At 41.8% G+C, this 13,898-nt stretch overlaps 1 protein-coding gene across 1 annotated transcript in view; it reads left to right on the top strand.

Annotated features, from left to right (window-relative positions):
* Positions 1 to 11,402, top strand: part of LOC106901604 (serine/threonine-protein kinase MARK2-like) — a 25,376-nt gene extending 13,974 nt beyond the window's left edge. The window contains 4 exon segments of the mRNA XM_014964448.1: positions 832 to 967; positions 2,408 to 2,585; positions 9,348 to 9,585; positions 10,618 to 11,402. Of these exon segments, the coding sequence (XP_014819934.1) occupies positions 832 to 967; positions 2,408 to 2,585; positions 9,348 to 9,585; positions 10,618 to 11,402 (1,337 nt within the window).
* Positions 11,403 to 13,898: the final 2,496 nt, after the last annotated feature.

Genomic DNA, 13,898 nt, shown 5'->3' with positions numbered 1-13,898 from the left:
AATTGATTATCATGTGCTGAGGTTAATAACTGTTTTCAGCTAGTCTCTGAGTGTCTTTTACTGGCAGATCTGTCTTGAAATATCAGAACTGCTCTTAAGAGGAAATTTTAAGTGGTTGTTTTTGATAGCATTAAGGACCTGGTATTTAGCTGTCTTATCTGTTCTAACAACTGCCTAATATGACTCTCTCAAAGAAAAAAAAAAAAAAAAAAAAAAAAAAGAGAGGGACTTTATGCAGTGTTGGAGCTGAGTGAGAGACATATGGGAGTGCTTGAGCTTTCTCTGTCCCAGTTCCAGGAAGCCAAAGCACAACACATCATCTGAGCACACAGGTCATACAGAGTCTTATCAATGAGGTTCGCTTCTTTGTGGGAGAAACGTAACTCTTGGGTAGTCAGCTGGCAGAGAAGTGCCTCTTCTCAGAGCCTTGATCAAATGCTGAGTGAGCACAATGCTGAGATTGCTATTGATGGCATAAGCTGCATTCACTGGGGTAAATCAAGCAAATTAGGAAGCAAGATCCAGTGTTGTATCTATAGCAGCATCCCTAAGTCCATAGCACTCCTCCCAGCATGGTTTGGCCCATGCTGCCCACCCTGCTCAGGCATCCCTGGGGGAACAGGGTCATCTGTCCCCGTTTGAGGGACCACAGCAGCCTTAGAGGAGAGATGGAGCTGTTTAATACAGCAGTCCAGAGGTAGCTCTACAGACTGGATTCTTACAGCGTGCAGAGCAGGACAAGTGCCACATTTCCCAAAAAAGAAAATTATCCTCTGCCCAAATAATCAGATATTACTAGTAAACAAGCCATTTTGTCTGAATGCTGCACAGGAGCTGTGCACTTCATGCAGTCCTTACTAGAGCCTGACCCTGCTAAGAGGCCTGGAGTCAAAGAAGCAATAAAAGACAAATGGTTGAATGAAGGCTTCACCAGAAAAATACTGAATGCTGCTACCTCTGAGAACAGGTAAGACATTTCACCTCTCGCTTCTACCTTGGGATTTCAGGATTTTGGGGGGGGAGTGTTGGGGTTTTTAGGTTTTTTTTCTAAGCATAGATAGGTTTTATATAAGATGAAATTTATAGATCCTTATGGAACTGCCTATGTTCTGCCTTTGTTCTCAACATGCCTCAATGGTGCCACTAATTTCTAGACAGTGTGCTTCTAATCCTTTCCTGCAGAACTTGGTCTTTCATGCCCTGAGGGAATGACATTTTTATACTATAGTGAATTTCTTGTTATTCTAATAATTTTTATTCTCATCCATCTTTGTTACTGGCCTTAACTAGTCTCCATTTTTTCTTGGCAAGCCACTTTACAGCTTAAGATTATTATAAAAGTTTGAAATAGATACGCACAATAGGACATTTCACATAAACTTTGCCAACTTTTGAGAAGTTATTCATCTTCCACATTGGGAGGCTGCAAAGTATACTTTGAATGTCTTTAAATACCTGGTTTCAGTGGTGGAAACTTTTACATCTTCCTCACAGCTTAAAGGAACTAGTCATGGGTCAAATATTTCATGCCCATATCATTCTCTAATAGTTGATGGTTTACACTAATCAAAAAGGAGAGCAATTTGGCACTGTCTGCAATGGTGTCTACAGGATGCATGGCAGGTTTTACTGTCACAATCCAGGTGATCCACTGCCAGTCACAGCCAGGGCTATTAGAAATTGATGTGCAATTTGTTCATTTCTCTGAGAATTGCCCACCATTCCCATCTTTGCTTTCCTTCCCTCCCCTAAAATGTGCCTGTGCCCATTCACACTGAATTTTGAAAAAACATCTTAGGAGTCTCAGAACCCAAGGCTGTCGTATTTCTAAAGTGCCTTTAGTAGACTTTACTACTCACAGAAGCCTACGAGTACAATAGTTATCATTATAACATAACCACTTTTATTTCACAATCTGATTCATATAAAAATAAAAACCCTCCTGTACTTTCCTTAGTTGTTTTTTTTTTGTCCTTTGAGATTTTCCTGCCTGTGGGGCTCTTCCCGTCTTCTTATGCACACAAACATACACACACACAATCTCTCTGTTAATCCATTTGAGACTACTGTGCTGAGAACCAAAATATACACACTCGATTAGAATGAGAAAATGCTGGTTTCCATCTTTTAATTTTTCAAGCTTTATCCTGGTGGGTGTCCTTTCAGAGTAATCAATTATATCAACAATAGGATATTTAATAATGCAGTAACGGAGCCTCAGCCCAGCACTGAAGTTAGCATAGCCAGGCTGAGAATTTTTGCACAACTGTGTATCATCATTTGCCCGTACAATCAGCTTCACCTCCTCCAGCTACACCACAAGAAGTGTGTTGTCCATTTACTGTAAATTCTGACACTGTGTCCGGACACCTCGTTTGTATTTAAGTACTTTTTCCTAATATTTCAGACTTTGCCCCAGCGAATTGAACCCCGTTGTCTTAAACTACATGACAGAAATGATGGAGTTCAGTCTTTCAGAAGTTACCAACGTTTTAATAAATAACAGACCCTCTCCTGCCATGGCTTCTTATTGCTTATTGCTGAAGAAACTGCTCAGGTACCAGAAAGATCGCAAAAGAGCCCAGGTAAGATACCGTGATCATGACAGGCTTAAAGTTCTCCCTGGATTCTTATGAGGAACATCGTGACAGCCACACAGCACATGTGAAAAAGGTGGTTGTCCATGGAATGGAGACAAAACTCACCAAAAATAGTTATGAAATTGCCGATCTAGGTGCAGTCTCAGGAAACCTATGTTCTGGCATTCTCAGAGGTGATTATTTTAAGAGATTTTTTTTTCCCAGAGACAAATATACCCTTTTTTATGACTAATGAATTTTAAAAATGGGCTGCTGGTTGTAATGGGATTGAGAGTTATTTTGCTTTACATAAAATATTACTTTTCCATTGGGAAAAGGAGCATTAGCATCTCAGTGACTTTACCATCCCTTCCCTTTCTGACTGGTGCGTGAGGGCCTGATCCAAAGTCTGGGAAGGTGAGTGGGAAGCTGTGAAATCTTTTCCCAGCATCTTTTTTTTGTATTTTTAACACCATATCTTATGCTCACACTCCAGCTCTGACTCACTCAGGGACATGGAGTGAGATCAGAGGGGAGAAAAAATTAAAAATTAAATTCAGAAAGTTATGGTAATCGCTGGTAAGGCCACAATTAGTTAAAAAGGCTGTAAGCTTTTCTTTTACAACCGTCTCCACTAAGGGGTTCACAGCTCAGTCATAAAAATTTTGCTTCAGGCAGAAACTAGGCAGACAGGAAGCCAAATTCCAGCTTCTAACACACAAGTGCAATGGGAAAAGTTTCAGCTACAAAACAACACACATCAGCGATTAGCCTCCCATTCAAAGGCTTTGCCCCGGATAAGCTGTATTTTGAGAAGGTCCAGTTGACTCCTCCAGAAATTATTCAGATGAGCTTGAGCAGATCCAGATCTCCATCCCAGCACACAGCCCCAAGGTCGCAACAGCCTGCGCAGTGTTTGCCAGCAGAGCCATAACTCAAAAATATGAGTTGGGGAGTGTGTGTGTGTGCGTGGGCTTAGGGGGAGGAGGCTTTCCTTCACATATGTGGGTTTCTTCATATTATGATTTTGAATTGGATCTGCTAAATCGTAAGTCACTCAAAAAGAGCTGTATTGTGAAGGCTATTGACCAGCTTTCTTGAATCTCTGGGTATCAAGCTGATTTACAGCCCCTAGAGATCCAGCCTTCCAGGCAAGTGGCAGCGTTTCACGTCCTCTATGACCTCTTTCAGCATCCTCCCCGGGTGGAAGAGGGAAGCAATCACGAGCATAAAGTAAGTTACAAGCTGATTAAGGGGCTGTGTTGCTTCCTGCCACTCCTGGCATTCAAAATGCCCTCTTAAGGCAGAGAGTCAAGCTGAATTCAAGCACAAACCCCCAAAAATGTGTCTGATTGTAAGGTAGTAACACTAAAAATTATTGCTTTGAAATCCTAGTATTTTATTATTTTTTTTTTTCCAGGCAGGCTGGAGGTTTTGGTAGAGCAAGGAAGAAAAGAGAGGAAGTTTAACAAAGGAAAGACTGACATTTTCTTTCTCTGTGTTGACATTTTTCCAGTCAAATGTTTTAAACCCAAACTGGTACTGACCCAAAATAACCTAGCTAGCTACCAGCTCAAAACAGTGGTGACTTTCCCAGAATCACAGACTCGCTGAGGTTGGCAGGGACCTCTGGAGATCATCTGGCCCAACCCCTTTATTCAAGCAGGGTCACGTAGAGCTGCTTGCCCAGGACCTTGTCCAGATGGTTTTTAACTGTCTCCAAGGATGGAGACTCCACAGCTTCCCTGGGCAGCCTGTGGCAGTGCTTGGTCACCCTCACAGTGAAAAAGTGTTTCCTGATGTTCAGAGGGATCCTTCCATGTTTCAGTTTGTCCTGTCACTGAGGACCTCTGAAAAGAGCCTGGCTCCATCCTCCTTGCACTCTCTCTTCAGACATTTGTATAAATTGATAAAATATATTATTGAGTTTCCACCAAGACTTCTCCAGGCTGAGGAGTCTCAGCATTCTAAGCCTTTCCTTGTATGAGAGATGCTCCAGTCCCTTAATCATCTTTGTGGTCCTTCACTGGACTGTCTCCAGTACATCCATGTCTTTCTTCTACTGAGGAGCCCAGACCTGGACACAGTACTCCAGGTGTGGTCTTACTAGCACTGAGTAGAGGGGCAGTGTCACCTCCCTTCACCTGCTGTCAACACCCCTCCTAATGCAGCCCAGGATATCATCTGCCTTCTTTGCAGCAAGGCCAGCTGATGGCTCATGTTCAACTTGGTGTCCACCAGGACCCCCAGCTCCGTTTCTGCTTTCCAGCTGGGCAGCCCCGCCATATGCTGGTGCCTGGGGTTGTTCCTCTCCAGGAGAAGGACTTTGCACTTCCCCTTTCTGAACTAAACCCAGGGGGGACATGTCCACTTTGTGAACTGGGTACAGACTCTGGGGTCTGTTCAGTTGTGTCATAACACAACTCCCCAGTTCTGCACCTTCCCTATGTCCCTTTCCACATAGCTCCCAGGTGTGCAGTTCTTTCTTCCCCACTGCAAAAACAATGCTGATCTGCAAACCTTCACATGTTCAATGTGGGGACTTCTTAAACTTGCATTTAGACAGACAGAATCTCCCTTTCATGGCTTTGCAGGGAACTGACTTGCTGTTAGGAGGACATCTTTGATAAGAACCTGAAACACATGCACAAGCTAGGTGCCTAAATGTGGCATCTGTGTCATTAAAAGGCTGTTTCCTCTTGTTTAGTAGCACAAGGTTTGTAAATGCTACCCTTAAACTCATAAACACAAAGCCTGCTACTAGTGCCATTTAGAGATTACTCTGTTATCAGACTGTTTGTAAAACTCATTGTCTTTTCCCCAGATTGTCACTCTACATCGTTTGTTTCTTAATGTTGTTCCTCTACTCCCTCTTACATTCTCCTGTATTATAAAAATTAGTATTTCTCCCTTGCTAGTAGTTAGGTTCTGCAACTATTTGCAGTTATTAGTGATCACCTCTCAGTTGTTTCTTATTCGAGCCTTATACACAATTAACCTGTGCAATCACTCCTCCCCAGGAGCTCTTAAGTCATGACTATCAGTGTTTCCACCTTACGCCACCTTGTACAACATTCAGTAATACTCATATTGCCCAAAAAGGCTGGGGTTTGGGTGAAAAGACGGGAGAGAGAGGGGAAGGCTGGCTAAAAAAAAAAAAAAGAAATCAAGTTGGGCGTTCTTACTCAATGCTCTCATTTTTCCAGTATCCTCTGGCCTGTTCTTCAGCAAGAGCTACTTTGTGCACATGCTTACACAATGGCAAAACTTAGCCCTAAGCGTATGCAAAGTATATAGGGAAAAGAAAATAAAAGAATGTGTCTCTCGGATCCCGAGGCGGAGCCCCACACGGGTGGCATGACGTTTTTGGGCAGAGGCAGAGCCAAGAGCAGCCCCCGGCTCCCCTGGAGCCCGGCCCACGCTGCGCTGGCACCGCTCTCGGAGGAGGCAGCTGGCAGGGCATTATCTTGGGGGAAAAGAATCTCTGCTTTGGTCTGAAAGAGGCCAAATTCAACCACCTCTTTGGCAGGCTGCACTGCACTTCTCCGACCACCCGGCCACAGGGAGTTGAAACTGAGAAAGGCGAGTAAAAATTGTTAACTGAGTGCGAGGGGGGAAATTTCCCACTTTTTCTTCATCTTCTTGTTGGGATCTTGATAATGTTACTGGAGCTTAATTACAACAGCATGGGTACTGGATACTTGTATTACAAATTATGCCAAGGATATTTCAAAATGCATAGATAGATGTTCTTTCTATTCTGTATAATGCCAACTATTTGCTATTTATTACTAGCAGCGTGTGATCCATCATTAAATCACATAATTTCCTTTCAGCCCTCCAGATCTTGCAAATGTATGCATCTGCTTTAACTTTAAGTATGTGAAAAGTTCCACTGAGCTCAACAAGACGACTTGTGTGCATAAAATTAAAGCACAACAATCAACATTTGCATCTAAATGAGTGCAAATTTAAGTCTAAATGACAGAAAAAAATAAGTAACAACTAACAGTCACAGGTAAAATGAAGTGCCCTGAAAACAAATTGCCATTCATTTACATTATTTCTGTCTAGGACCATGAAGACTATTGTGTATTCTTGTCTGCCTATGAAAAGAGACATGTACAGACAGCTAATATTTATAAAAGAGTAGATTAATGGTAAAAAAAATACTCCAGTATTTTTGAGCAAATTAAAAACCTCCCCTCAGTGAATTGTAGAGAAAGTTGGCATCTGGCTCTTCTGAAAGTTCTGTCTAAAAAGAACCAAACGTATCAAATATCAACACAAACGAAAAAGTATTTGCACTCATGACAATGCTCATGAATAACATGCAATAAAAAATTCCACCAACACAATCAGCCCAAAACATTGTTTGGAATTCAAACACATATTCACAAACCACTGCATTCAACTCATTCCAGGCAGGCGACTACGCTGTGATTTTTCACACAATACTGAAGCAACATACTATTTCCTAGGGACAAATTTTCAGCAGAACCTCCAATCTACAACTGCAAAAAAGTCTGTGGAAATTATTTTTCATGTACAAAACCTCTGTGTTCGAAAAACAAGTGTGAGTCATTGTATTTGCAACTCCTCCTTGTATACACAAGTTAACATTTGTACATGCAAATTATAGTTTTGGTAGATGCAAACAGATGTGATTCTCATTTTTCTGGGTGCAATTAGAGAAGTCTGCTGAAAGCTTGACCCTGAAAAAAGCATAAGATCCTTTCCATGTTCAAATTTGAGCCATAAGTCATTGGACAAACTTAAAACACAGCCTGTCCTTTTATGCGTCGTAATTTCTCCAAGCAATGTATTTACATTTTATGTGTTCTGTTGTAGAAGAGGGAGCCTTAATGATTACAATTTGCCATCCAGAACTTTATAGCTAGTCCTTGCAGAAAATAGCATTTCTGCCAAAAAGCTTCCTGCCCAGGTGCTTAACCAATTAGCTCTTAAGAGGTCTGGCAGTAAAACCAGTCATGGCAAGTTTTCTGATATACTGTATATAAGGTGACAGCTTGCAAAATGTAAGATGAAAATTTGTTTTCTTAACTAGCAGTGTGTAAAATCCTGGGAGACTATTTGATTGCATGGCCTAAAATGCTTATGACATCTCAAATTCCCAATTGATCTAGTGCGGTTTTAGCAATATGTTGTCAACTTAAACATACTGCGTTTCTTTTTATAAATACTTTTAAAATAATTTTCTTAATTGTGATTGGGTTCTGCAAATATGTAGGAAGTATGGAGTAACCCCACAAGCTTGAGGGTTGAGGCCCTTCAAACTTTTCCAAACAGTTTTGCTAACTCACAAAATACATGCAAGCTTTCAAAAGCGCCTTTTCTCCACAAATTACACCCACTTTTTATAATGGCATGTTAGATTAAAAACATATTTTTCACAAGGGGAGTACTTTGCAATGCAAAGAATAGAAGAAAACCATGAAAGATAAATAAACCATAGTAAAACAAATGACTTCTCTGATTCTGGAAGCCAGAAGTTTGTATTATGTGGGGATGGCAGTGAAAAGATCCAAACTCGCTACAGACAATCCCTGAAGCCGGAGCTGCACAACAAGAAAGCGGGTCTGCCTAAGATGATGTAGAGAACATGCAAAATAGCTCAGTATTGAACTGGAATATCCACGTGGGTAGTCAATCACAGAATGATCTGGGGTTGGAAGGGACCTCTAGAGATCATCTAGTCCAACCCCCTGCCAAAGCAGGTCCACCCAGAGCAGGTCCCACAGGAACGTGTCCAGGTGGGTTTGGAATGTCTCCAGAGAAGGAGACTCCACCACCTCTCTGGGCAGCCTCTGCCAGGGCTCTGCCATCCTCAAAGAAAAGAAGTTCCTCCTCATATTTAGATGGAATTTCTTATATTCAAGTTTGTGCCCGTTCCCTCTTTTCCTGTCGCTGGGCACCACTGAAATAAGACTGGCCCCATCCTCTTGAAACCCTCCCTTTAAGTATTTATAAACATTGATTATATGCCCCCTAAGTCTTCTCTTCTCTAGACTAAAATGACCCAAGTCCCAGTACATTTCAGAAATTTAATTTTCAGGAGTGTTAGAACCTGAGAGAAGACAGTCTTTGGCAGAAACAGTACATCGTGCAGAGAGATCATCTTAGGATTTAGTCTTGTAGGAGGGAGGTTATTGCACCTGGCAGCCCTTGCATTTTCACAAGGTTTTGATACCTGAAACTCAGCCTGCATGAGGCTACCACAGTGAGGACTCTGAAAGCTTGGATGATGGGATAGAGGAGTGTCCTACATATGAGAATACACCCCCAGGTGCAAGTAGGACACATGCAGGAGTAAGGGTGATGACACTGCAGCAAGATCGAGTCCTAGAGACCATGCTCTTGTTAGAGATGTTGTAGTGTTCTTCCTCTGCAGCATGAGCTCTGGGGTACCCTGGTCTCCCTCAGACATCTTCTAGCAGGTTCTGGGAGCCATAAGCCTCCAAGAACGTGCTATAAGCTCTCCAAAGATGGCATTCTAGTCTCTGGTGGATTTTCACAAAAACTTGTTCCCTGTGGCCTGTTTGGAAAAGGGCAGGGTCTGCCAGCCCATGTGCAGCTGGGTTTCAGGAAGACTCTCTGGCATGGGGTCTGCTCAGGTGAAAAACTTGTGTGTAACTAAGGGTTGTACAAAAAAGATTTTCCATTGCACGTGTTATACTGTGATTTCCTTTAAAGTTTAAGGTGCTTTTTTGTCCCATACTAATAGGATGGTGTCTGATCACTTTGCAGAGGGAAAATGAAGTCGAAAAACACAACATTAATCCTAATGAACATTTGAATAAGGAGTCAGAAATTCCAATTTCCCAGAAGACTGAAATGGACGCTCTGGAAAACCTCAGGAATTATGGCAGTAGGGTATTTCCTTCTGTACTAACCCTGGCGATTCCAGATACTATTGAAGAAGATGAGATTGCAATTCCATTAGAAAACCAAGAAAACTTGTCAGAAGGTACTGTTCCAAAATATAGTCTTGGCATCTCAGTCTGAAAAGGGTACTAGGGTTTCTGTCTGGGAAAAAAAGGGAACACTCACCATTCCTGAAAATGCTATAGAATTATCCTTCCATTTTGTTTTGAAATTACAAGTATTTGGAGAAATTGTTTCCCAATCCCGAGTCTGGTGACTGATTTAATTTTGATCATGTGAAAAAATTAACAGGTGAACACCTGATCCAGTTCATACTCCGCAAATACTGATTACAGATAACTGTTCTGTGTCACTGCGCGGGTTAGTTCCTCTACGAGTCACCCTGGGATGCTACTAGTACCGCTAAGGCACTTCCAAGAATAGACATTTATGAGTAAAAAAAGGAAATTATTTACAGTCCCAGGATGAATGAGAGCATGATGCAAGTGTCACAACTTCACTGGTGGTGAGACACTGGAACAGGTTACCCAGAGAAGCTGTGGCTGCCCCATCCCTGGAGGGGTTCAAGGCCAGGCTGGATGGGGCTTGGAGCAACCTGGTCTGGTGGAAGGTGTCCCTGCCCATGGCAGGGGGTTGGAACTCAATGATTTTTAAGGTCTCTTCTAACCCAAACCATTCTATGATTCTATAAGAAGGGGTTGCACTCATATCCATGGCATTATTTTCCACAGTCTCAAAAATATAGAAGATACACAGTACTGGATAATCAAACTCCAGGTCTGAATTTAGACTTACTTCTGCTCCAGTTATTGCACACCCATTGCTATTCACATATGTGGCATGGTTAAATTAATGCCATAAATAGCCCCAGCAGCATAAACAAGTAATAGTCACTAAAATTAAGCCAGACAACTTTATGCTGAGATGCTAGTTTAAGATCATCCACTCAACCAAAAAACTTGCCAATTGCCTACCTGCAGATCATCATTTGCTTTAAATCCTTGGTGCAAAATTTCATTTTATGTCAAGATCTACTTTTATTTATGCCTTTAAAAGTACTGGCTTTCTTATTATGGTATGAAGCTCTTTTGATATTAATATTTTATTTTTCTTGAAAATACTACTCCAACAGAAACTGATCTGATTTATTCTATGTTTTCTTTAGTTTCCAAGTTTGCAGGCAGAGAGCTGGTCCACTTTGGACCTCCTAAGTCATTGAGGAAAAGTACGCCGCATGAGCCCACATATCAGCTGCTTTTGGACCTTCAGGAGAATCTGAATGATTTTGAAGACTTGAGTGAAGCTGGAAAACTACGTCTTCATGAGAAATCACCATCCACACCAGCAAATAACCAACCTCCCTCTTCAAACACCCAAGCAATGGCATGTATAAGCAAAGCACCTCCCCGGTCCCTAATGGAAAACAGAATTATTACCAGGAGTCCTTTGCCTCATCAGGACATGATATATAAAGACTTTCTGAGAGCAGAAGGTGACAATATTTGCATCCCAACACAGTGGCATCTTGATAAAGAGGACACTGATCTCCTCATGACTGACTCAACCCAGCTGGCGCCTTTTCCCAGGCTGCGACAAGCAGCCCTGAGAGAAACCCTGGCTAAAAAGATTTCTTGGCTGGGGGCATCACAGCAACAGACAAATATCTGCCCCATGGTTTTAGTCAATGGTTCAAAACCACCAGCCTTCCCCGTGTCCCAACAGCAAATGTTTACCCTAAGAAGTATGAGGCAGTCTAAAGAAATCCCAACTCATTTTTTCAACAAGAAAACTAAGAAAAACTTTATCCAACTCAGACACGCACCTAAAACTACAGATCTAAATCTTCCAGTTTTATCTCCACCATACCAGACCAGGCTGAGGAAAAATACAGAGATTCTATGGTTAAATTTTGCATAAATAAAACACCCACAAAGCATCAGAAGAAAATAGGATGACGGGGCAGGAAAGAAACAAAAATGGACAGAAAGACTGAGTGAGAAAAGGAAGGCAGGAGAGATTAATCCAATCTTAAAATGAGACACCTCCAAACACAAAGAAGGATGACATGATTTAAGCTGCGTGTCCTCTGACATCCATCAAACATCAGGCTACAAACTTTACAGAGTGCACCAAAGACGCAGAAAAACAGATGTCACTGTAACAGAACAATATCAAGCATATTTAGGCAAAAAAAGGGGGCACTGCAGGCAGAGGACACAATTTTAAATATTTTGTATCAATACATGTACCATCCCAAACTTGTGTCACTTGTACTTATGTATTTCGTTCGGGAAATAAACCTGGTCAGGCAATTTTCATTAAGCTGTGAACATAATGCAGAAGGTAAACAAACAGTAACCGTGGTGGAATAATTGATTTTGTGGGCATTGTTGTAATAAAAAAGTCATGGCCCTGATCTTTTCTTTCTTTATTTATTAGTTGTAACTGTGTGCATTCTAATTAATGGAGAACACACAACCTAACTCCCCTGAAAGGAGCAAATCAACACATTTTCCTTGTAAATTTAACAGCTTAATTAAGTCTGCCTATTTGTAACTGTGTGCCTTTGCAACATTTGTCTCTTACTATTGAAAATATGCATTTGCTTCCAGTTTCAATGATTAATGCTTTTCACTAGATTTTCATGGTACTAAGCTTTGAGCCTGATTCTGTTTTCAAACCAGTTTTATACCGGTTTAAAACCCTTAACTTCAACAGTTTTGAGCTTGATTGACTCCAACAGAGATGAGAACACGATGGGAGTCTTCATATTTGCTGTTCAGTAAGCTCACATATTGAAGTAAAAGATGAGCCAAGAGTTGCTAAGTGATACTGGAAAGAAAAAGGTATGAGGTAAAGCCAAGGCTTTCACCTTACAAGCATCATGGTAAACATTTGGTCGCACTGAGCGTGTCCCATTTTACTCTATCTTGTCTTCTCCCACCACGCCAGGACCACATCCACAGGGTGAACTCTTTGTGGCCGACTCAGCTCCTTCACCAGCATGTAGCCCCTCTGCCATCTCCTCGGCTGGGCTGAAAGAACCTCTGAATAACAGACCTGTTTTTAACTAGGGACATCTTTGGTGATCAGCCCTTACAGGGCAAGTCCACGGCTGCAGCGGAAGAGCTTGGAGAGGAAGGATGGGGCATGTAGGCAGGAATTTATCACCACCGAAGAAAACATGCTGTGGAACTTTGCTTATGACTCTGGCACCATGTAATTCAGAACCTAGAGGTAGCTGAGTGATTTCCAGATAATGTTCTTCTTGGAAAATCTGATTTCCTTAGAATTCAGAAAGTGTTTATGTCTCAAAAACATTTTCAGCTTTGAATCGCCCTTACAAAACACTTTTTGTTTGAATATTTGGTTTGAAACAAATGGTTTCAGCTGTAAGTTGACATTTCAATTTACTGTTTCCTTTCATAATACTGAAATGCTTCCTTCTGACCATAAATGTCTAAAAGCTTCTTCCTCCACGTAATTATTTTTCTGGGAAAAATTCCTTTCCTTGACACTTTTTATTTTTTTTGTCTTTATACTCTAATTCCAGATGACAATAACTTAAAATGCTCTAACTTTTTTTCACCAAGTTGAAACTCCATTTTCCAAACAGCTCTACCACCATCTTCCAGATCTTCCAGTTGGAGAGAGGAAAGCAAGAGGAGCTCATGGTTCTCCTCTACCAACTCTGTGCAGGAGTGGCTATGTAGGTGCCAAGCAGACAAAGGGCACAGGAGAATAATCATTGCCCACTAAAATGAAGCCTGAAAAGATAGGTGACTGTGCACCATGACCCAAGTGCCAAAGAGGCAACTCTTCCTGAAGGAGCTCCGAATTGTGATGCCTCCATCCCCCTGTGGCCTCAGCTGCCTCCAGCCCAGCCTGCAGCAGAGAATGGAGGTTTCCAAGGGGTGAGACACTTATCAATGGTTGGAGATAACACCAAGTCTTTGTGGGGTCCCTGCCACCTGCCTGTTCTTCCTATCTTCAAGGTAACGTGGTTTCTTATTTCTAAGAGTAGTTTACTAAAATGCAAGGGAACTTCCCTTCTTCTGCCCTGTCTGACACTTTAAAGGTCACAGGACTGAAATAGGTGTTTCTTCAACATGCTAGTATTGCTTTACAGACATCACGTACAGAGAAAAGACATTTTCTACCTACACTTTCCATACACTCATTTAAGGGCTTACTTCGACCTATCCTTCTCCCGTGCTGTTCCAACACTGCTGAAACATATATCTGCTACCAGCACAGAGTGGTTATGTCTGAGCAGGAACTCTCCTCTACCATGTATATTAACACTTTGAAATGAAAGCCATCTTGCTGCTGAAGGGGAGAAGGTTCAGTGCCATAAACGCTGGTCCTGGATCACGTGCAGAGCTGGGAAGGAGCAGGGAGCACGGTGCAGTG

This window comes from Calidris pugnax, unplaced genomic scaffold (assembly GCF_001431845.1).
Source record: "Calidris pugnax isolate Ruff unplaced genomic scaffold, ASM143184v1 scaffold219, whole genome shotgun sequence".
Classification (NCBI taxonomy): Eukaryota; Metazoa; Chordata; class Aves; order Charadriiformes; family Scolopacidae; genus Calidris; species Calidris pugnax.
The sequence above is the reverse complement of the archived record's forward strand: the minus strand, read 5'-3'. Positions and strand labels throughout refer to the sequence as shown.